The sequence below is a fragment of the Scyliorhinus canicula genome, chromosome 13, assembly GCF_902713615.1.
Source record: "Scyliorhinus canicula chromosome 13, sScyCan1.1, whole genome shotgun sequence".
In the NCBI taxonomy this organism is placed as follows: domain Eukaryota; kingdom Metazoa; phylum Chordata; class Chondrichthyes; order Carcharhiniformes; family Scyliorhinidae; genus Scyliorhinus; species Scyliorhinus canicula.
Window position 1 is genome coordinate 34,371,767 of NC_052158.1, and position 25,091 is coordinate 34,396,857.

General features: G+C 50.3%; 1 protein-coding gene across 1 annotated transcript in view; it reads right to left on the reverse strand.

The window, feature by feature from the left end:
* LOC119975553 (collagen alpha-1(V) chain-like) overlaps window positions 1-25,091 on the reverse strand; it is a 233,818-nt gene that overhangs the window by 91,564 nt on the left and 117,163 nt on the right. The window contains exons 8-15 of the mRNA XM_038815340.1: window positions 24,640-24,834; window positions 18,006-18,059; window positions 15,710-15,751; window positions 12,676-12,738; window positions 6,120-6,194; window positions 4,666-4,752; window positions 2,344-2,400; window positions 951-1,004 (exon numbers count right to left, since the gene is read on the reverse strand). Coding sequence (XP_038671268.1) covers window positions 951-1,004; window positions 2,344-2,400; window positions 4,666-4,752; window positions 6,120-6,194; window positions 12,676-12,738; window positions 15,710-15,751; window positions 18,006-18,059; window positions 24,640-24,834 — 627 coding nt within the window. The remainder of the gene's footprint in view (window positions 1-950; window positions 1,005-2,343; window positions 2,401-4,665; window positions 4,753-6,119; window positions 6,195-12,675; window positions 12,739-15,709; window positions 15,752-18,005; window positions 18,060-24,639; window positions 24,835-25,091) is intronic.

Sequence of the window (25,091 nt, forward strand, 5' to 3'; positions counted from 1 at the left end):
CCACCCCCCCCCCCCACACACACTGTCACTCACTGTAACCCCCCCACACATTGTCACTCACTGTAAACCCCCCCTCCCACGCACACACTGTCACTCACTGCAACACCCCAAACAGTCACTCACTGCAACCCCCCACACACATGGTCACTCACTGTAACCCCCCACACATTGTCACTCACTGTAACCCCCCACACACTGTCACTCAATGTAACCCCCCACACACACTGTCACTCACTGCAACCCCCCAAACACTGTCACTCACTGTAACCCACACACACTGTCACTCACTGTAACACCCCACACACACTGTCACTCACTGTAACCCCCCCCCTCCACACAGTCACTCACTGCAACCCCCCGCACACAGTCACTCACCCTCACCACACACACTGTCACTCACTGAAACACCCCCACACGCACAGTCACTCACTGTAAACCCCCCCACACACTGTCACTCACTGTAACCCACCCCCACACACACTGTTACTCACTGCAACCCCCCCCCACACACTGTCACTCACTGTAACCACCCACACACTGTCACTCTCTGTAACCCCCCCCCACACACTGTCACTCACTGTAACCCCCCCACACTGTCACTCACTGTAACCCCTCCCCCACACACTGTCACTCTCTGCAACCGCCCACACACTGTAACTCTGTGCACCCCCCCACACACTGTCACTCACTGTAACCACCCCCCCCCCCCCCCACACACACACAGTCACTCTTTGCAACCGCCCACACACTGTCACTCTGTGCACCCACGCCATCACTCACTGTTATGCCACACTGTCATTCTATGCACACATGCACTTACTGTTACACCCAAGCACACACTCACTATAACCCCCCAGTCACTGTCGGTCATTAAAACCCCCAAACACGATCATCCACTGCATACATCCCACATCTCATCTGCTTGCTCCGAGCTACACAGAGTTTCTTACCTGGGGTCCCATATCTCCACTATCACCTTTGCTTCCTGTGTCTCCGGGGCTTCCCTGGAAAACAACAGCACATTTTGATCAACAATGACAACAAAGTGCAAAAAGCATCACGTGAAGTACGAGGGTGGGGTCTGGTATCAATCAGATTGTACAGCTGTTTATTACACACCATTCACGTCCAAAGGAGCATTGATTTTATGAAGGTAATCCAGACTTTCTACAGGTCAAGATACTGAACTCGCAGTCTCGTGGGAATCAGGACAATTCGATCAGGACTGTCCCTCTAACAGTGCAGCACTCCGTCCTGACCCTCTGACAGTGCAGCACTCCGTCCTGACCCTCTGACAGTGTAGCATTCCCTCAGTACTGACCCTCTGACATTGCAGCACTCCCTCAGTACTGACCCTGACAGTGCAGCACTCCCTCAATACTGACCCTCTGACAGTGCAGCACTCCCTCAGTACTGACCCTCTGACAGTGCAGCACTCCGTCCTGACCCTCTGACAGTTCAGCACTCCCTCAGTACTGACCCTCTGACAGTGCAGCATTCCCTCAATACTAACCCTCTGAGTGCAGCACTCCCTCAGTACTGACCCTCTGACAGTGCAGAACTCCCTCAGTACTGACCCTCTGACAATGCAGAACTCCCTCAGTACTGACCCTCTGACAGTGCAGAACTCCCTCAGTACTGACCCTCTGACAGTGCAGAACTCCCTCAGAACTGACCCTCAGACAGTGAAGCATTCCCTCAGTACTGACCTGCTGATAGTGCAGCACTCCCACAGGACTGACCCTCTGATGTGATGCATTTCCTCAGTCCTGGCCCTCTGACAGTGCAGCATTCCCTCAGTACTGACCCCCTGACAGTGCAGCACTCCCTCAGTACTCACCCTCAGACAGTGCAGCACTCCCTCAGTACTGACCCTCTGACAGTGCAGCACTCCCTCAGTACTCACCCTCAGACAGTGCAGCATTCCCTCAGTACTGACCCTCAGACAGTGCAGCACTCACTCAGTACTGACCCTCAGACAGTGCAGCACTCCCTCAGTACTGACCCTCTGCAGTCCCTCAGTGCGGGATTTAGACCTTCAATCCTCCAACTCTGATGCAACGTACTGAACAACCATCATTAAATTGAATTGTTTTTGCCCTCTCCTCTCCAAGCTTCTGAGGTGTCAGCACCTCTGGGAATCCCCATCACCCACCTCCGCTTAGTGGCTCTCATGTCTGATTAGTGCTTTAAGGCTCTGCTCTTTGTATTGACTCCATTTGGTGACAGCTTTGCCCAGCTCTAGGTGATGATTCTTTGACACCACCCCCCACCCCCCAACCCTACACTCTTCCCTTGCGCAGCCTGCTGACCTGTGAGCGAAGAATGGAGGAGGAGACTTACCAACGGCCCCGGTCGTCCTGTGAAACCCATGGGCCCCGAGGATCCTCGTAACGCCAGCTGGAAGAGGAAGAGAGGAGTCAGTCCAGTGTTGGCGCTGTTGCAGGTCACCCAGTGAAGACCGAGTTAACACGGCGACCTGCATTTGCACCCAGAGCTTCGGACTCAGAGTTTGGAGGGGGCCACAAGACCTCCAAATGGCCTGTTAGCATTTCCTAAATGTAGATGCTAGCACTTTACCGATGGCTGACAACAGGCGAGTGGGCCTGATGTTCTCCATTTGCTCTCGGCCTTGTTCCATGTTAAATCTGCCCCAAGCCAAAATCATCTCGTCAGTGCCCCATCGGCGGGTGGCAGTTCTCTTAGTGGTTCCGGGTTGCCTCAGCAGCATGTACCATTACGTACATGTTGTCGTCTGGGGCTACGGACGGTGGTGCCAGAGGCTCCAACATTCCTTCCACCGCAAGTCTGACCAGGTATCTCTTCCATTCTTTGCCACCTGCTATTGGCGCATGATTTAGCCGCATTACGGAACCCACCTCCCATGGCCATCAAGTCCCGGGGCGACACTGAACCCCGGATCTTTTGGCTGAGAGACAGGGAGGTTACCGACTGCGCCCTAAGAGCTTCAGACAAGGCTGTGGATCGGGGTGTGGGACGGGTTCGGAAAAGACCAAACGGCTTGGAATGGCTCCTACTGTGAGGGGGCAGGTTTTCTGTGTTGTAAGGAGTAAGCCCAAACTCAGCCCGAGGAGCCTAACTTAACTGAGCTTCCATCAAACTGTCCACCCTGACCCCAACGGCCACTCTTCACCCTCCCCCCCCCCCCCCACCTGCCAGTAGACACCAAGTAACAGTGTCACCGGTAACACTGGAAGACTGGACTGCCACAGTGAGGTGCACAGGGCAAAGGTAGACATGTTTTTCTGGGAACTTTCATATCCCAGATTTACTGCTTTTACCTTCCAGGTTTCAGGATTTTCCTTTCCTCCTGGAGTCACAGCTTCTCCAGCAGAACCCCACTTCCAGGGTAAACAACTCCGTTGAACTAAAATGAGGATTGTTTGTGTCAGTTGGGGCTGGTAGGGTTGAGGATGGGGGGATGCGGGGGGGGGGGGGGGGGGGGGGGGGGGCAGTGGGTTGGGGGAGATCATGCTGGTGACCACAGCTCCCTCAACAGTCACAATGTGCTCACTTATGGGGGAAAAAGTACATCGACGCAAAGATGAGAACCCCCTCCCCCCAATCCCACCAGCCTCCCTTCACCCCCCCTCCCCCACCCCAGCCTACCACCCTCCCTTCACCACCGTCCCCTCCCCTTCCCCCAACCCACCACCCTCCCTTCACCCTCCCAGCCCACCACCCTCCCTTCACCACCACCCTCCTTTCACCACCACCCTCCTCCCCTCCCCCCAGCCCACCACCCTCCCTTCACCCCCCCACCATCACTTCACCACCCCAGCCCCCCACCCTCCCTTCACCACCCTCCCTCCTCCTCAGCCCCACCTCACCCCCCCACCCAGCCCACCACCCTCCCTTCACCCCCCAGCCCACCACCCTCCCTTCACCACCACCCTCCTCCCCTCCCCCCAGCCCACCACCCTCCCTTCACCCCCCCACCATCCCTTCACCCCCCCACCATCCCTTCACCACCCCAGCCCCCCACCCTCCAACCCAGCCCACCACCCTCCAACCCAGCCCACCACCCTCCCTTCAACCCCCAGCCTATCACCCTCCATTCACCACTTCCTTCCTCCCCAACCCCACCCCCTACCCCACCCTCCAACCCAGCCCACCACCCTCCCTTCAACCCCCACCCCAGCCCACCACCCTCCCGTCACCCCCCTCTTCCCCCAGCCCACCACCCTCCCGTCACCCCCCTCTTCACCCAGCCCACCACCCTCCTTTCACCTCCCCCACACTCCCCCCAGCCCCCCAGCCGCCCCCCCCCCACCCGATGAGTCTCCCGCAGGCTGTCCTACATTTACAGGACGAAACTGAGAGATGCGGGAGAAACAGTCAAAATGAATCATGATCCCTTGAAAGTACTTAAAGGCTGTTCCTCCTGCCCCCTTGCCCCTGGCATGCTGTGTCCTGGAGTAGCGGACTGCCAAAGATTGACGGTTCGCGCCCACTGTGCTGCTTGCATCCCGTGGTAGCTGGATGGCATGATTGCGGGGTGGAGAAAGAAGCCCAGGTTGATCAGAGATGATCCTGGGGAAGTAAGGAGTGACAGGAGGCTGGGGAGTAGGGCATTAGACGCAGAGTTCCTGGAGCGAGGCCTGGATGGAGCGACAGTTTCAATCGGTCAGGGTCCATACCTACCCGGGCCTGTTGCAGGATAGCCTGAGCCTGGGCTTCTTGCGCAGACACAACCGGTCCCTTATCGCCTCCGCTTGCACCGAACCGGAACTGAAAACAGAAAGGAAAAACACACGCATGGACACGAGGCAGATGGTTAGAGAAGTGAAGTGCAACACAACGGGAGAGAGTGACGTTCAGAGTCATTTGGCCTCCTAACTCCCTCACAACCCAGAGCCTGGGGCACAGTCGAGGTCAGGATTAAGCACATGGCTCAGGTAATCTCTCCAATTACAAACCAGGCCCACTGGGGGAACATACCAGAGTTTCACAGTCCACTGCTGTCTGCCGTTTCTCCATCATTGAAGCGTCGGGGTCGTTCTCAGTCAGGGTTCTGGCTTGGCCTGCATCTGTTGGGCCAAGTGCTGGCAAATGGGATTAGGTGGGAAGGTCAGATGTCGTTCATGCATTGGTGCAGACTTGATGAGCCAAAGGGCCTCTCCTGCACTGTATTATTCTGTGATTCTGTACCAGCGGGACACGCTCAGTGACCCTACTACAGAGTCTGCAGACTGACTGAAGCAGTCAGGGGAATCAATCAAATTCTCAATTACAAATAACGAAAATTCTCTCATCTTTGCCTGTAATTTCTCAGTGTGTTCCTGCTGGAGACACACAATCATTTCCTGTAATTTCACAGTGTGTTCCTGCTGGAGACACACAATTATTTCCTGTAATTTCTCAGTGTGTTCCTGCTGGAGACACACAATCATTTCCTGTAATTTCACAATGTGTTCCTGCTGGAGACACACAATCATTTCCTGTAATTTCACAATGTGTTCCTGTTGGAGACACACAATCATTTCCTGTAATTTCAGTGTGTTCCTGCTGGAGACACACAATCATTTCCTGTAATTTCACAGTGTGTTCCTGCTGGAGACACACAATCATTTCCTGTAATTTCACAGTGTGTTCCTGCTGGAGACACACAATCATTTCCTGTAATTTCACAATGTGTTCCTGTTGGGGAGACACAATCATTTCCTGTAATTTCTCAGTGTGTTCCTGCTGGAGACACACAATCATTTCCTGTAATTTCACAATGTGTTCCTGCTGGAGACACACAATCGTTTCCTGTAATTTCACACTATTAACCAGTGCAGAATGAACAATGAACAGAGGACTTTGAACTTGACTCCAATTCATGTCGGGAGTTCTCTTAAATTACAGCACTGGGATCCCGCCCCCAGAGGGGACAGGGCTTCATGCGGAGAAGGTGAGCAGGAGATTTCAGGAATTGGTGAACATCAGGGATTATGGATAGACTAATTAAGCATAAACTACTGTCACTGTATTTGACATTGGGATTGTCACCAAAGGGCCCACATCTGCTATTCTTCCCAAAGAGGCACACAACCCACCCCACCCCTCAAGGTCCCGTCTTTATCCCAGCCTTCATCCCTCACAACGTTACTTACCGGCAGCATCAATGAAGTACCGGGAGGCCCAGGAAGCCCATCAGCACCAGATAGACCGGACCGGCCATTACGGCCCTGAAATGAGATTGAGATTAGGCGTTCAAAGGTAATAAGCACACCTTTTAAAAGACAAACAGATAACACTGCACATGTTCAAAACAGCAGAGACTGCAAAATTCAACAACTATGATGAAGAACATGTGCCAGAACGATGCGTGGAAAAGTGCTCATCGCACAGACTATAACTGTGCAGTGTTATACTCTCACTGTACATAACACACACTATAACTATACAATCACACTCACTGTACATACCGCAAACAATACCTGTGATTAAACACTCACTGTACATAACACACACTATGATGGTGTATAATTTCACACACTGTACATAACGCAAACTTTAACTTTGTGTAATCACACTCAGGTGTACATAACACACTATATACCGTGTACAAATACTCACTGTATATAACACACACTTATAACTGTGTATAATCACTAGTATTTTTTGTTCATTCTTGGGATGTGGTCGTCAATATCTGGGCCAGCATTTGATGCCCATCCCTAATTGCCCTTGAACTGAGTGGTTTGCTAAACCATTTCAGTGGGGGACAGTTGAAAGTAAACACTCACTGTACATAACACACAGTGATAATCATACTCACTGTACAAAACTCTTGCTTTATCTGTGTATAAACACTCACTGTACATAACACATGCCAGAACTGCTTATAATCACAGTCATTGTACATAAAACGTACTGTTACTGTATAAACACTTCCTGTACACAGCACACACTGACTGTGTATAAAGACACAGTACATAACATGCACTAGAACTGTGTATAATCACACTCACTGTAAATAACACACACTGTAACTGTGTATAAACACTCAGTACATAAAACACGCTGCAACTATCTATATATGCTCACTTTACATCACACACTATAACTGCATAATCACATGGTACATAACATGCACTAGAACTGCGTATAATCATATTCACTGTAAATAACACAGTATTAATGTTCTAATCACATTCACTGTACAGAGCACATGCTATAACTGTGTTTAACCACTCACTGTACATAACACACACTATAACTATGTATAATCACACTCACAACTTATACAACACAGTGTAACCACGTATAATTACACTCTCACTGTACATAACATACTTCTTACCAGTGTATAATCACACCCAATGTCCATAACATAAACTGTAACTGTGTATATTCAAACTCTCACTGTACATAACATAACAAACACTATGACTTTGTATAATCACACTCACTGTACATAACACATGCGATAACTATGTATAATCACTCATGGTACATAGCACTGTATGTAACACACTATAACTGTGTATAGTCATACTCACTGGACAAAGATGTGCTATAACTATGTATAAAAATTCACTGTATATAACACACACTGTAACTGTGTATAATCACACTCACACTCTACATGACAAACACTATAACTGTATAAACACATGCTCACTGTACATAACACACTATATCTGTGTATAGAAGGCTTATGTTAGGATGAGACATGAAGGCTCAGTTAGGGCACTTGAGAGTTACAAGTTAGCCAGGAAGGACCTAAAGGGAGAGTTAAGAAGAGCGAGGAGAGGACACGAAAAGTCGTTCGCGGATAGGATCAAGGAAAACCCTAAGGCTTTCTATAGGTATATCAGGAACAAAAGAATGACTAGAGTAAGATTAGTGCCAATCAAGGATAGTAGTGGAAAGTTGTGTGTGGAATCAGAGGAGATTGGGGAAGCGTTAAATGGATATTTTTCATCAGTGTTTACACTGGAGAAAGACAATGTTGTCGAGGAGAACACTCAGGTTCAGTCGACCAGGCTAGATGGAATTAAGGTTCAAAAGGAGGAGGTGTTAGCAATTCTGGAAAATGTCAAAATAGATAAGTCCCCTGGGCCAGATGGGATTTATCCTAGGATTCTCTGGGAAGCCAGGGAGGAGATTGCAGAGCCTTTGTCCTTGATCTTTATGTCGTCTTTGTCGACAGAAATAGTGCCGGAAGACTGGAGGATAGCAAATGTTGTCCCCTTGTTCAAGAAGGGGAGTAGAGACAACCCTGGTAATTATAGACCTGTGAGCCTTGCTTCGGTTGTGGGTAAAATGTTGGAAAAGGTTATAAGAGATAGGGTTTATAATCATCTTGAAAAGAACAAGTTGATTAGCGATAGTCAACACGGTTTTGTGAAGGGTAGGTCATGCCTCACAAACCTTATTGAGTTTTTTCAGAAGGTGACCAAACAGGTGGATGAGGGTAAAGCGGTTGATATGGTGTATATGGATTTCAGTAAGGCGTTTGATAAGGTTCCCCACGGTAGGCTATTGCAGAAAATAAGGAAGTATGGGATTGAAGGTGATTTAGCGGTTTGGATCAGTAATTGGCTAGCTGAAAGAAGACAGAGGGTGGTGGTTGATGGCAAATGTTCATCCTGGAGTTCAGTTACTAGTGGTGTACCGCAAGGATCTGTTTTGGGGCCACTGCTGTTTGTCATTTTTATAAATGACCTGGAAGAGGGTGTAGAAGGATGGGTTAGTAAATTTGCAGATGACACAAAGGTCGGTGGAGTTGTGGATAGTGCTGAAGGATGTTATAGGATACAGAGGGACATAGATAAGCTGCAGAGCTGGGCTGAGAGGTGGCAGATGGAGTTTAATGCGGAAAAGTGTGAGGTGGTTCACTTTGGAAGGAGTAACAGGAATGCAGAGTACTGGGCTAATGGCAAGATTCTTGGTAGTGTAGATGAACAGAGAGATCTCGGCATCCAGGTACATAAATCCCTGAAAGTTGCCACCCAGTTTAATAGGGCTGTTAAGAAGGCATATGGTGTGCTAGCCTTTATCAGCAGGGGGATTGAGTTTCGGAGCCACAAGGTCATGCTGCAGCTGTACATAACTCTGGTGCGGCCGCACCTGGAGTACTGCGTGCAGTTCTGGTCACCACATTATAGGAAGGATGTGGAAGCTTTGGAAAGGGTTCAGAGGAGATTTACTAGGATGTTGCCTGGTATGGAGGGAAGGTCTTACGAGGAAAGGCTCAGGGACTTGAGGTTGTTTTCGTTAGAGAGGAGAAGGCTGAGAGGTGACTTAATAGAGACATATAAGATAGTCAGAGGGTTAGATAGGGTGGACAGTGAGTCTTTTTCCTCGGATGGTGATGACCAACACGAGGGGACATAGCTTTAAATTGAGGGGTGAGAGATATAGGACAGATGTCAGAGGCAGTTTCTTTACTCAGAGAGTAGTAGTGGTGTGGAACGCCCTGCCTGCAACAGTAGTAGACTGTCTAACTTTAAGGGCATTTAAGTGGTCACTGGATAGACATATGGATGAAAATGGAATAGTGTAGGTCAGATATGCTTCAGATGGTTTCACAGGTCGGCGCAACATCGAGGGCCGAAGGGCCCGTACTGCGCTGTAGTGTTCTATGTTCTATGACTGGAACTGGCTGAGCAAGCGCTGCTTGAATTTGTTAGCAGGGGGCTGGTGGGTGCGGTGCTGGCGAATCAGCTGGTGAACCTTCATTCCCGGCGGGAAGTCTGTGGAACTGCATTAAGTGGACCAATGAACTTTGAATAGCATTGCTGGCCTCACTGGACCGAGCACCAGGAAGTTTGTGGCAATTCCCGCTCGCTACCAGATTTCCGGAGAATTGTGCCCCGAGCCTCTGACCTGCTCTTGTAGCCACAGTGTTTATATGGCTAATCCAGTTCAGCTTCTGGTCAATGGTATGTTAGATATGGGATTGGGTGATGGTAATGCCATTGAATTCCAAGGAGAGACAGATGACAACATAACCAATTATGAACTGTAAATACAAGAGGGGATCATCCGCGTGTTGTGTTATTTGCAGAAGCCACTGTCTCGCTGTGTCTCTGTAATTCAAAATAGGCAGCATCAGAGAACAGATCAGTAGTCCACCAATCTGTACCTGGGGACCAATTTGGGGAAGCTGGAAGTAAGCAACCAGGGGAACTAAAATTCCCCAAACGTGGAGAGCCCCGTCATGCACATAGACTTGAGCTTTCTGTCACTACCCAGCCATCCATACACGCACACTGCACCTAATAACAGCACATGGGGTAGCACAGTAGCACAGTGGGTAGCACTGTTGCTTCACAGCTCCAGGATCCCAGGTTTAATTCCCCACTGGGTTACTGTGCGGAGTTTGCACGTTCTCCCCGTGTGTGTGTGGATTTCCTCCGGGTGCTTCAATTTCCTTCCACAGTCCAAAGATGTGCAGGGTTTGGTGGATTGGCCATGCTAAATTGCCTACAGTGTCCATAATTATCCTTAGTGTTGGGTGGGGTTACTGGGTTATGGGGATAGGGTGGAGGTGTGGGCTTGGGTAGGGTGCTCTTTCCAAGAGCCAGTGCAGACTCGATGGGCCGAATGGCCTCCTTCTGCACTGTAAATTCTATGATTCTATGATCCCCACACACGCGCCCCCTCTCTCTCATACATGCCCCCTCTCTCACACGCGCCCACTCTCTCTCACGCGCACCCATTCTCTCACGCGCCCACTCTCTCACAGGCGCCCACTCTCTCTCACAGGCGCCCACTCTCTCTCACAGGCGCCCCCTCTCTCTCATACACGCCCTCTCTCTCACGCGCGCCCACTCTCTCACGCGCGCCCACTCTCTCACGCGCCCATTCTCTCTCACATATGCCCACTCTCTCTCACAGGCGCCCACTCTCTCACAGTCGCCTCCTCTCTCTCATACACGCCCTCTCTCTCACACGTGCCCACTCTCTCTCATGCGCGCCCACTCTCTCGCGCCCACTCTCTCTCACACGCGCCCACTCTCTCACACGCGCCCACTCTCTCTCACACGCGCTCACTCTCTCTCACACGCGCCCACTCTCTCACACGCGCCCACTCTCTCTCACATGCACCCACTCTCTCTCACACGCGCCCACTCTCTCTCACACGCGCCCACTCTCTCTCACACGTGCCCACTCACTCTCACACGTGCCCACTCTCTCTCACACGTGCCCGCTCTCTCTCACACTCGCCCGCTCCCTCTCACACTCGCCCGCTCCCTCTCACACTCGCCCACTCCCTCTCACACTCGCCCACTCCCTCTCACACTCGCCCACTCCCTCTCACACTCGCCCACTCCCTCTCACACTCGCCCACTCCCTCTCACACTCGCCCACTCCCTCTCACACTCATTGCTCCACACTTACCCTCACGCACACCCACTCTCTCGCACACCCACCCACACTCTCGCGCATCCACCAACACACCTCAATACTCCACACACACACACACATACACGCATACACAATAACATACGCTCACACATATTCTCACACGCACACAATAACACTTGCACCCACACACACAGCACACCTCACCACTGCACACGCCACACTAAGATGCACCTCACACTCGGGCACACCCATACCACCACCATCCTCGATCTCACCGACCCAGAGGCCAGTGCGCACTCTCCCATGTGCATCATTGCAGACGCTTCGATCGACTCAAGGGTGGAGGCCCATCAACGCAGGAGCCAGTGTTCCACTGGCGTGCCTGCTCCTTATGTGGGGAGCATGTGCATGAAGCTGCAAGCTCTCGCTACATTTTCCAAAGATAACTTTGCTCTGTGTGCGCTCCGACCCAATCACAGGAAAAACACTGCGTGGCAATGATTGGACTGCAGTGTTCAACACAGTGTTCAGGTTTGATTGGGTGAGTGTGTTTCCAATTGATATTCACTGTGCTTGATTGGTTACGCCTGGGCGCTGACTCAGACTCAAGTAAATAAACCACCGTAGAAGCTACGAGGAGCTGCAGAGAGCTGAATTAGAGTGCAGACTTCTTAAACTATATCTAAAACACCATGAATAAAGTTCCTGTACATTCAGAAACTAGTTTCACCTCTGCTATACTCGGAGGAAAATCAAACAGATAAAAAACACAACACCGACATTGAGCTGTGTGGGCTAAGATGAATAATGCCTCTGATTTTGACACAATTGGGAAATCCCAGGTTTGACCACGCCTGCCCCGGGCAGAGTTTCGGTGTTCAGTCCAACCGTCAGGCCTGAACTCTTCCCTTGGCGCACCCTGCGCCCCGCTCCCACCTGGGTTATTCACTCTTCCAACTTTTTCCATCGGGCAGGAGGTACAAAAGTCTGAGAACGCACATGAACAGACTCAAAAACAGCTTCTTCCCCACTGTTACCAGACTCCTGCCTGATCTGATCTCTTCACACATCTTCTCTACTAAGTAGTACTACACTCCGTATGCTCTCTCGATGCCTGTGCCTATGTATTTACATTGTGTATTTATGCCATTCCTATGTGTTTTTCCACGTATGGAACGATCTGCCTGGACTGTATGCAGAACAATATTTTTCCCTGTACCTCGGTACATGTGACAATTAAAACAAATCCGAATCCCCAGGGACAGTCAGCCGCAAACCACGATACCCAGACACCAGAAATTGGCAGCACGGAAAGAAATCTCTGCGGAGACAATTGAAGAGACTTACCCTCTCCCCAGGTTCGCCCATGGGTCCGGGGGGTCCTGATGGACCGGGGGGGCCAGTCGGACCCTGTCAACAGGACCAAAAGGTAAAAAAAAACAAGTCAAGTTAATAGAAATAGGCAGGCTCCGAAGCCCCAGTGCTCAGCACTGGACAGCATTCCCTTATCCGTGTGAGTGACGGTGTAGGTAATGTGGAGAAGGAGAGAGAGACACAAACACAGGAATGGTACAGAAAAAGATGTGATGACAGGGGGGTGGGGGGAAAGGTTGAAGTTGAGGGAAGAGAGAGTCTGGACAATAAGTGACAGAGGAAGAAGATGGACTGTACATTGTGCACACGACAAATGAAGAGGACATTCAGCCCATCCAGTCAGTGTTTATGTTGCACTCAGCTTCCTCCCGTCTCTCATCTACATTGATCGTTGGGACCCACTATTCCTGGACACCTCATGTCCGTGTCTCTTTTCCCCTCACATGATGTTCACTTCAGCTATTCCCTGTGGTGGTGGCGAATCTGTGAGAAAACAAGTCTCTTCTGAATTCTCAGTGACTATCTAATATTGATGGCCTCAAGTTGCCAACAAGAGGAAACATTCACTCTGTATTCAGAACCTTTCATCATTTCCCTCTTTCCTCTCCCCTTCCCTCTCTCCATCCTTCACTCTCCCTCTCTTGCTCGTTTCACCCTCTCTTTGCTCCACACTCCCACCTTCTTTCACTTCCATCCTCCCTCCCTCTTTTCCCCCTCTCCCTCTATCGCTTTCCCACCCATCCTTTCTTTCATTCCTTCCACTCTTCCCCTCTCTCACTCCTTCCAACCTCCCTCTCTCTCTCCTCAACCCTCTATCTCTTTCCCCTCTCTCACTCCTTCCAACCTCCCTCTCTCTCTCCTCAACCCTCTATCTCTTTCCTCTCTCTCACTCCCACCTTTTCTCTCTTCTACGTCCTCCCTCCTATTCTCTTCTTTACCCTCCCTCCATCATTCTCCTCTATTCCCTCCCCCCTGATCATTCTTTCTCCCCCTCTCTCTCCTCCCACCCTTGCTCTCCGTCCTCCAGTCACCCACTCGCTCTCTCTTCCCCTCTGTCATTCCATTGTCTGCCCTCTCTCTCCCTCAACCTGCTCTCTTTCCATAAGACTATAAGACACAAGAGCAGAATTAGGCCACTCGGCCCATCGAGTCTGCTCTGCCATTCAATCATGGCTGATATTTTTCTCATCCCCATAAGCCCTGATTCCCTTATTAATCAAGAACCTATCCATCTCTCTCTGGAAGATACTCAGTTATTTGGCCTCCACACCTTCTGCGGCGGAATTCCACAGATTCGCCACCCTCTGGCTTAAGAAATTCCTCCTCATGTGTTTTAAAGGATTCTAGATTTTTCGACAAGTTGAAACATCCCCTCCATGTCCACTCTATCCAGGCCTCACAGTGTCCTGTAAGTTTCAATAAGATCCCCCCTCTTCCTTCGAAATTCCAACGGGTACAGACCCAGAGTCCCCAACCGTTCCTCATACGACAAGCTCTTCATTCCAGGGATCATTCTTGTGAACCTCCTCTGGACCTTTTCCAAGGCCAGCATATCTTTCCTTAGATACGGGGCCCAAAACTGTTCACAATACTCCAAATGGAGTCTGACCAGAGCCTTATACAGACTCAGAAGTACATCCCTGGTTTTGGCTAGCCCTCTTGACATGAACGCTCACATTACATTTGCCTTCTTAACAGCCAACTGAACCTGCACATTAACCTGAAGAGAACCGTGAACAAGGACTTCCAAGTCCCTTTGTGCTTCTGATTTCCTGAGCTTCTCCCCATTTAGAAAATAGCCAATGCCTCCATTTCACCTTCCAAAGTGCATAACCTCACTTTTCCACATTGTATTTCATCTGTCACTTCATTGCCCACTCGCCTAGCCTGTCCAAGTCCTTCTGCAGCCCATCTGTTTCCTCAATACTACCTGTCCCTCTACAGATCTTTGCATCATCTACAAACTTAGCAACAGTGCCTTCAGTTCCTTCTTCCAGATTATTTATGTATATTGTGAAAAGTTATGGTCACAGCACAGACCCCTGAGGTACGCCACTAGTCACCGGCTGCCATCCTGAAAAAGACCCCTTTTATCCCCAGTCTCTACCTTCTGCCAGTCAGCCAATCTTCTTTCCATGCCAGGATTTTACCCTTAACATGGTTCTTAACTTATTTAACAGTCTCCTATGCGGCACCTTGTCAAAGGCCTTCTGAGAATCTAAATAAATCACGTCCACTGGTTCTCCTTTGTCCAACTTCCTTGTTAGTTCCTCAAAGAACTCTAACAGATTTGTCAGACATGACCTCCCCTTGACAAAACCATGCTGACTCAGTCCTATTTTATCATGCACTTCCAAGTCCTCCACAATTTCATCTTTGATAATTGACTCCAAAATCCGACCAATGACTGAAACCAGGCTAACCGGTCTATAATTTCCCATCTTTTGCCTCCCTCCCTGCTTAAACAGCGTTGTTACATTAGCCACTTTCTAGTCCTCTGGGACACTCCCTGCCTCCAGTGATTCCTGAAATATCACCACCAATGCCTCCACGATCTCCTCAGGGGTATAGTCCACCTGGTCCAGGTGACTTATCCACCTTTCAGTTTCCCCAGAACCTTCTCCTTAGTGGGTCACTGTACTCACCTCTGGCCCCTGATTCTCCTGGAGCTCTGGCATCCCACTGGTGTCTTCCACTGTGAAGACTATGTAATGTAACTATTCAGTTCCGCTGCCGTTTTTTTGTATCTCTTCCTCTACCTCTTCCAACTCTACCCCTTCTTGCTCCCTCTGTCTCTGCTCCCTCTGTCTCTTTACTCAACAATAGAGGACTGATTCATGTTGAAGGTTATAAAAAAATCCTTCCACATTGCAGAGGCAAAATCACCGGTAGCAACTCATGAAAGGATACACATCACAGCACTGGAACAATGGGAGGTAAAGTTTGCAGACAAGATGAAGAGTGTTTCAGGGACTGCGCTACTCCTGAACCAAATTCAGTCACTTACCGGGCGGCCTTCTGGACCAGGGGGACCTTCAACCAGCATTCCCTGTGAATAAATAGAGAGATGTTAGATACAGGAGTGTGAGGGGAAACCCAGTAAATAAAATAGAGAAAGCGTCAGATACAGGATTGTGAGGGGAAACCCGGTAAATAAATAGACAGTGCGTCAGATACAGGAGTGTGAGGGGAAACCCGGTAAATAAATAGAGAGAGTGTCAGATATAGGAGTGTGAGGGGAAACCCGGTAAATAGAGAGTGTGTCAGATACAAGAGTGTGAGGGGAAACCCGGTAAATAAATAGAGAGAGCATCAGATACAGGAGTGTGAGGGGAAACCCGGTAAATAAATAGAGTGTCAGATACAGGAGCGTGAGGGGAAACCCAGTAAATCAATAGAGAGCGTCAGATACAGGAGTGTGAGGGGAAACCCGGTAAATAGAGAGAGTGTCAGATACAGGAGTGGGAGGGGAAACTTGGTAAATAAATAGAAAGCGTCAGATACAGGAGTGTGAGGGGAAACCCGGTAAATAAATAGAGAGCGTCAGACACAGGAGTGTGAGGGGAATCCCGGTAAATAAATAGAGAGCATCAGATACAGGAGTGTGAGGGGAAACCCAGTAAATAAATAGAGAGCGTCAGATACAGGAGTGTGAGGGGAAACCCAGTAAATAAATAGAGAGCGTCAGATACAGGAGTGTGAGGGGAAACCCGGTAAATAGAGAGTGTGTCAGATACAGGAGTGTGAGGGGAAACCCGGTAAATAGAGAGTGTGTCAGATACAGGAGTGTGAGGGGAAACCCAGTAAATAGAGAGAGCGTCAGATACAGGAGTGTGAGGGGAAACCCGGTAAATAGAGAGAGTGTCAGATACAGGAGTGTAAGGGGAAACCCGGTAAATAAATACAGAGAGCGCGTCAGATACAGGAGTGTGAGGGGAAACCCGGTAAATAAATAGAGAGAGCGTCAGATACAGGAGTGTGAGGGGAAACCCGGTAAATAAATAGAGAGAGCGTCAGATACAGGAGTGTGAGGGGAAAACCGGTAAATAGAGAGAGCATCAGATACAGGAGTGTGAGGGGACACCGGGTAAATAAATACAGAGAGCGTCAGATACAGGAGTGTGAGGGGAAACCCGGTAAATAAATACAGAGCGTCAGATACAGGAGTGTGAAGGGAAACCCAGTAAATAAATAGAGTGTCAGATACAGGAGTGTGAGGGGAAACCCAGTAAATAAATAGAGAGCATCAGATAGAGGAGTGTGAGGGGAAACCCGGTAAATAAATAGAGAGCGTCATATACAGAGTGTGAGGGGAAACCCGGTAAATAGAGAGAGCGTCAGATACAGGAGTGTGAGGGGAAACTCGGTAAATAAATAGAGCGTCAGATACAGGAGTGTGAGGAGAAACCCAGTAAATAAATAGAGAGCGTCAGATTCAGGAGTGTGAGGGGAAACCCAGTAAATAAATACAGAGAGCGTCAGATACAGGAGTGTGAGAGGAAACCCAGTAAATAAATAGAGAGCGTCAGATACAGGAGTGTGAGGGGAAACCCGGTAAATAGAGAGTGTCAGATACAGTAGTGTGAGGGGAAACCCGGTCAATAAATAGAGAGCGTCAGATACAGGAGTGTGAGGGGAAACCCAGTAAATAAATAGAAAGCGTCAGATACAGGAGTGTGAGGGGAAAGCCGGTAAATAGAGAGAGTGTCAGATACAGGAGTGTGAGGGGAAACCCGGTAAATAAATACAGAGCGTCAGATACAGGAGTGTGAGGGGAAACCCGGTCAATAAATAGAGAGCGTCAGATACAGGAGTGTGAGGGGAAACACAGTAAATAAATAGAGTGCATCCGATACAGGAGTGTGAGGGGAAACCCGGTCAATAAATAGAGAGCGTCAGATACAGGAGTGTGAGGGGAAACCCGGTCAATAAATAGAGAGCGTCAGATACAGGAGTGTGAGGGGAAACCCAGTAAATAAATAGAGAGCGTCAGATACAGGAGTGTGAGGGGAAAGCCGGTAAATAAAGAGAGTGTCAGATACAGGAGTGTGAGGGGATACCCAGTAAACAAATAGAGAGCGTCAGATACAGGAGTGTGAGGGGAAAGCCGGTAAATAGAGAGAGTGTCAGATACAGGAGTGTAAGGGGAAACCCGGTAAATAAATACAGAGAGTGTCAGATACAGGAGTGTGAGGGGAAACCAGGTAAATAACTGGTCAGCAGCATCTCTCGCTCTCTATCCCTCACAATATTACAGATACTGAGAGCTATTGATGGGATACAGGACAGCACCGGGTACTCACAGGTTCGACAACAGCTGGCTCCCCTTTCTCTCCTTTCATTCCGCTCAAGGCCATCTGAAAGGACAAAAGGCTCGTTCACAGAAGAAAGACAGTGGGCTTCCACCTCAAGTGCCACACCTCCTGGTGGGGAGCTGAAAGATCTGACAGTGGGTGACCTCTGACCCACTCTCCAGGGACATTCGTCCAGTGGACTTGTGGGGGAAGGGGTAGGGATGGGGAACACACATACTGTACTTCCAGGTTGGCCCTGGGCCTGGGGAAATAGCTCCTGATTTTTTTGTCCTGAAGTTATCACATTCAAAAGTGAATGGGGCTGCAGGGAGTGAAGACAGGCGAGGGCTGGCACTGCACTTGGACAAGACTGAAGATTCAGATGCAGGAGGATTTCTGACTGGCAATGATTGAGGTTGGGCCGCACGTTAGCATAGTATGGGCAGCAAGGTAGCATACTGATGGGCAGCACGGTAGCATAGTGGTCAGCACAGTTGCTTCGTAGCTTCAGGGTCCCAGGTTCGATTCCCGGCTGATTCACTCTCTGTGCGGTGCCTGCGTGGGTTTCCTCCGGGTGCTCCGGTTTCCTCCCACAGATGTGCGGGTTAGGTGGGTTGGCCATGATTTGGGCCTTTAGTGCCCAAAAAAACATTAAGCAGGGGTTACTGGGTTACGGGGATAGGGAAGATATGTGGGCTTAAGTCAGGTGCTCTTTCTAAGGGCTGGTGCAGACTCGATGGGCCGAATGGTCTCCTTCTGCACTGTAAAGTCTACGATTCTATGATTGACTGTGGAATATGCTGGGAATCATTGGGATGCGTACTGAATTACCCTTTTGTCTTCTTCTGTCTGCTCATGTGGTGGTGGTGGGCGGGGGAGGGGGGGGTGTTCCTCTCCGTTTTGATCTCTTACACATGAATAACTTACCTGCCCAATCAATAACGTCTGCTGCTCCCCCACCCTCCCTCCCCAATACCCCTCCGACCATCCACACTTTACCCCCTCATGGCTGGATATCAGCAGTTCCCTGCAAGGGGAGACCTGAAGAGTGAGAGCGGCAAGTGGCAGCATCACCACGGAGGACCTGGATCCACTGAGGACCACGCCAGGGACCAGGGTTCAATTCTGACCTCAGGTGACTTTCTATGTGGAGTTTGCATGTTCTCCCTATATCTGCGTGGATTCCCTCCGGGTGCTCTGGTTTCCTCCCACAGTCCAAAGATGTGCAGGTTAGGTGGACTGTCCATGCTAAATTGCCCCTTAGTGTGTCTGAAAGGTTAGATGGAGGTTGTGGCTTTAGGGCGGGGATTGGGCCTGGGTAGGGTGCTCTTTCTGAGTGTTGGTGCAGACTCGATGGTCTGAATGACCTCCTTCTGCACTGTGTTGATTCAATGATTCGATAAAATGACATAAGTCGGGAGTGGAGTCACAGCACTGAACACCAGCTGATGTTGCGGGACAGGAAGCAAATGGACTGCATTGCTTAAACGCGTGATGGCGCCCAGCTTCCAATGGAAAATGGCATAGTGCACAATCAGACATTACATTCACAAGCAGCTGGCATCGCCGAGCTGATGCCGTCTGGCGGATTGATAGAAGTGGACAATGGGAATCGCAGGGCATTGGCAGGCTGGATGTTACATCAGCGAAAAGGCGACATCAGCAGCCAGGAACCGGAATCATGGGTGAATAGGAAGTGAGCAAATGCGTGACACTATGGGAGATGGCATCAGGGCAGCGGGAGATGGCATCACCACAGAAGGATATGACATCGCCACTGTAATAAATGTCATCATCACAGAAGGAAATGACATCACCGCAGCAGGAGATGGCATCACAGCCAGAGATGACAGCACCGTTTGCAGCTGATGACGTGACATCATCATAGACAGGCGCCAGGAAGTGCCGCAAAGAGGCTGAATTTGCAAGAGTCAAAAACTAATGAGGAAATAGCAGCAGATGAGTCATGACAAAACACAAGGAGATGGCCACATTGTATGGGAAGTTGACACCATGGGGAGGAACAGGAGACGCACTTTGAGCAGCTGAAACAAAGGGGATTCAGTAGAGAACAGGAGACAACTTGTACACAGGCCAGGAGACAACGTGTACACAGACCAGGAGACAATGTGATGTGTACACAGACCAGGAGACAATTTCCACACAGACCAGGAGATAACATATGCACAGGCCAAGAGACAATGTGTGCAGAGACTAGGATATAATGTGTACACAGAGCAGGAGAAAACATGTACACAGAACAGGAAAATACTTGTACACGGAGAAGGAGAAAACTTCTCCGCATGCCATCGGCCAACATGAACACAGACCGTGAGAAATTGTGTACACAGACCAGGAAACGATATGTGCAAAGGCTTCAGGAAACAATGTGTACACAGATCAGGTGAGAACATGTACACAGGCCGAGAGACAATGTGTACAAAGGCCAGGAGACAACGTGTACACAGGCCAAGAGACAACATGTACACAGGCCAAGAGACAACGTGTACACAGGCCAAGAGACAATGTGTACAGAGACCAAGAAAACAACGTGTACAGAGACCAAGAGACACCATATTCACAGGTCAAGAGACAACATGTACAGAGACCAGGATACAACATGTACACAGGCCATATGACAACATGTACACAGGCCAAGAGACAACATGTACACAGGCCAAGAGACAACACGTGTCGTGTTGTTCACCCTGGGGTAACACGGACTGCACATGATGCAGTTAATTGATCAAGTATACACCAAACGTGGGCGTTGGTTCAATATAAGGTTTATTGAACTTCAGTAACGAAGCACACAGCTGCCTGTGGGTTGACCCTCTACTACTCTAAGTAAACTAACATTAACTATCTCTGATCCACGTGTCGAAGGTGTTGAATGATTTGTACACCCTGACTGTCACTACAGCTATCACCAGTGGAAAGAGGCAGAGGCTGATGCCTCATGTGTTTTATAGTTGGAAGCCCCCTCTGGTGTCCTGTCTTATGATTGGTTGTGTTCTGTTCTGTAAGTTGATTGGCTCACCTGGGTGTCTGTCATTGCCTGCTTTTACCTCATGATGTGCATGGGTGCATATTATGAAAATTCATATACTGGCCAAGAGACGAGGTGTACACAGACCAGGAGACAACACATACATAGGTCAAGAGGCAACGTGTAGAGACCAGGATACAACATGTATATAGGCTATAGGACACAGGCCATGGGACAACACATACACAGGCCATGGGACAACACGTACACAAGCCATAGGACACTACACAGGTCAAGAGACAATGTCTACAGAGACCAGGAAACAACATACACACAGTTAAGAGAGAACGTCTGCAGAGACCAAGATACAACATGTACACAGGCCAAAGGACAACGTGCACACAGGCCAAGGGATAACATGTACATAGGCCATAGGACAACATGTACACAGGCCATAGGACAACATGTACACAGGCCATAGGACAACATGAACACAGGCCATAGGACAACATGTACACAGGCCACAGGACAACATGTACAGAGACCAGGAGACACCATATACACAGGCCAAGAGGCAAAGTGTAGAGACCAGGATACAACATGCACACAGGCCATAGAACAACTAGTACAGAGACCAGAAGACAACATGTGCACAGACCAGAAACAGGTACACACAACAGGAGACAACATGTAGACATGCCATGAGCCAATGTGTACACAGAGCAGGACACATGGACACAGCGCAGGAGACATGGACACAGCGCAGGAGACATGGACACAGCGCAGGAGACATGGACTCAGCGCAGGAAATATGGACACAGCGCAGGAAACATGGACACAGCGCAGGAAACATGGACACAGCGCAGGAAACATGGACACAGCGCAGGAGGAGACATGGACACTGCGCAGCAGGAGACATGGACACAGCGCAGGGGACATGGACACAGCGCAGGGGACATGGACACAGCGCAGGGGACATGGACACAGCGCAGGAGACATGGACACAGAGCAGGAGACATGGACACAGAGCAGGAGACATGGACACAGCGCAGGAGGAGACATGGACACAGCGCAGGAGACATGGACACAGCACAGGAGGAGACATGGACACAGAGCAGGGGACATGGACACAGAGCAGGGGACGTGGACACAGAGCAGGAGACGTGGACACAGAGCAGGGGACGTGGACACAGAGCAGGGGACGTGGACACAGAGCAGGGGACGTGGACACAGAGCAGGGGACGTGGACACAGAGCAGGGGACGTGGACACAGAGCAGGAGACATGGACACAGCGCAGGAGACATGGACACAGCGCAGGAGACATGGACACAGACCAGGAGACATGGACACAGAGCAGGAGGAGACATGGACACAGAGCAGGAGACATGGACACAGCGCAGGAGACATGGACACAGCACAGGAGACATGGACACAGAGCAGGGGACATGGACACAGAGCAGGGGACGTGGACACAGAGCAGGAGACGTGGACACAGAGCAGGGGACGTGGACACAGAGCAGGAGACGTGGACACAGAGCAGGAGACGTGGACACAGAGCAGGGGACGTGGACACAGAGCAGGAGACGTGGACACAGAGCAGGGGACGTGGACACAGAGCAGGAGACATGGACACAGAGCAGGAGACATGGACACAGCGCAGGAGGAGACATGGACACAGAGCAGGAGACATGGACACTGCGCAGGAGGAGACATGGACACTGCGCAGGAGACATGGACACTGCGCAGGAGGAGACATGGACACTGCGCAGCAGGAGACATGGACACAGCACAGGAGACATGGACACAGAGCAGGAGACATGGACGCAGAGCAGGAGACATGGACACAGAGCAGGAGACATGGACACAGTGCAGGAGGAGACATGGACACAGCGCAGGAGGAGACATGGACACAGCGCAGGAGACATGGACACAGCGCAGGAGGAGACATGGACACAGCGCAGGAGACATGGACACAGAGCAGGAGACATCTGCGCAGGAGACATGGACACAGAGCAGGAGACATGGACACAGAGCAGGAGACATCTGCGCAGGAGACATGGACACTGCGCAGGAGACATGGACAGTAAGAAGTCTTACAACACCAGGTTAAAGTCCAACAGGTTTGTTTCAAACACGAGCTTTCGGAGCACGGCTCCTTCTTCAGCTGAAGAAGGAGCCGTGCTCCGAAAGCTCGTGTTTGAAACAAACCTGTTGGACTTTAACCTGGTGTTGTAAGACTTCTTACTGTGCTCACCCCAGTCCAACGCCGGCATCTCCACATCAAGGAGACATGGACACAGAGCAGGAGACATGGACACAGAGCAGGAGACATGGACACTGCGCAGGAGACATGGACACTGCGCAGGAGACATGGACACAGAGCAGGAGACATGGACACAGAGCAGGAGACATGGACACAGAGCAAGAGACATGGACACAGAGCAGGAGGAGACATGGACACAGCGCAGGAGACATGGACATTGCGCAGGAGACATGGACACAGCGTAGGGGACATGGACACAGTGCAGGGGACATGGACACAGCGCAGGGGACATGGACACAGCGCAGGGGACATGGACACAGCGCAGGGGACATGGACACAGCGCAGGGGACATGGACACAGCGCAGGGGACATGGACACAGCGCAGGGGACATGGACACAGCGCAGGGGACATGGACACAGCGCAGGGGACATGGACACAGCGCAGGGGACATGGACACAGAGCAGGAGACATGGACACAGAACAGGAGACATGGACACAGAGCAGGGGACATGGAAACAGAGCAGGAGATATTGTCGCAGCGCAGGAAATATGGACACAGACCAGGGGACAACGTCTACACAGACCAGGGGACAACGTCTACACAGACCAGGGGACAATGTCTACACAGACCAGGGGTCAACGTCTACACAGACCAGGGGACAACGTCTACACAGACCAGGGGACAACGTCTACACAGACCAAGGGACAACGTCTACACAGACCAGGGGACAACGTCTACACAGACCAGGGGATAATGTCTACAGAGACCAGGGGACAATGTCTACACAGACCAGGGGACAACGTGTACACTGACCAGGAGACAATGTGTACACAGACCAAGAGACAATGTGTACAGACCAAGAGACAACGTGTACACAGAGCAGGAGACAATGTGTACAGACTAAGAGACAATGCGTACACAGAGCAGGAGACAATGTGTACACAGACCAGGAGACAATGTGTACACAGGCCAGGAGACAATGTGTACACAGGCCAGGAGACAACACATACGCAGGCCAGGAGACAACACATACACAGGCCAGGAGACAACACATACACAGACCAGGAGACAACACATTCTCAGACCAGGAGACAGGTACACAGACCAGTGGGCAATGTGTACACAAACCAGGAGACAGTGTGTACACGGACCAGGAGACAACACATACACAGACCAGGAGACAATGTGTACATCGACCAGGAGACAATGTGTACACAGAACAGGAGACATTATTCCATTCAGAGCAGGAAAAATATGTACAAGGAGTAGGAGACGTGGAGGACAGATCTTGGAACAGGTGCAGCCAATGACGTACAATCAAATGGAAAGGAAAGTTTTCCGGTTAAACACTGAGGGGCGAGGGTGTTGCCGTTCTCCTTGCCACTTACTCCTTCCGTGTACACCTCAGTCTCAACAGGCAGAACCGGACCCATCTCTGTCGGCAAGGGCTCCTCGTAATAATCTTTGTAAACATAATCGTAATCATAGATGGGATCGCCAGGATCAATGTCTTCTCCTGTAAAATACTCCTTGGAGAGGCCGGGGTCTCCTTTGGGCGGGTGAGTGGTGGTGTCGACCTGCTGCTGCAGAGAAGCAATGGGAGGGAAGCGAAAGCAGCAGGTTAGGGTTAGTGAAGCAAAGTGCACCCAGGCTGCTACTGAGCGTGATGATCATGGTTCAGTATCTCCTGACTAAACACACAACCTTCCTGAAGTTGGCCATGCCCCGCCACTCTGGCTGCCTGCCCAGGGAGAGAGAGGCACACCAGGGGTGGGAGAGGAGGTAATGGTTTACCAAAGAAATACTCGGTCATGATCATGCCCATACTTACTGTGACCTG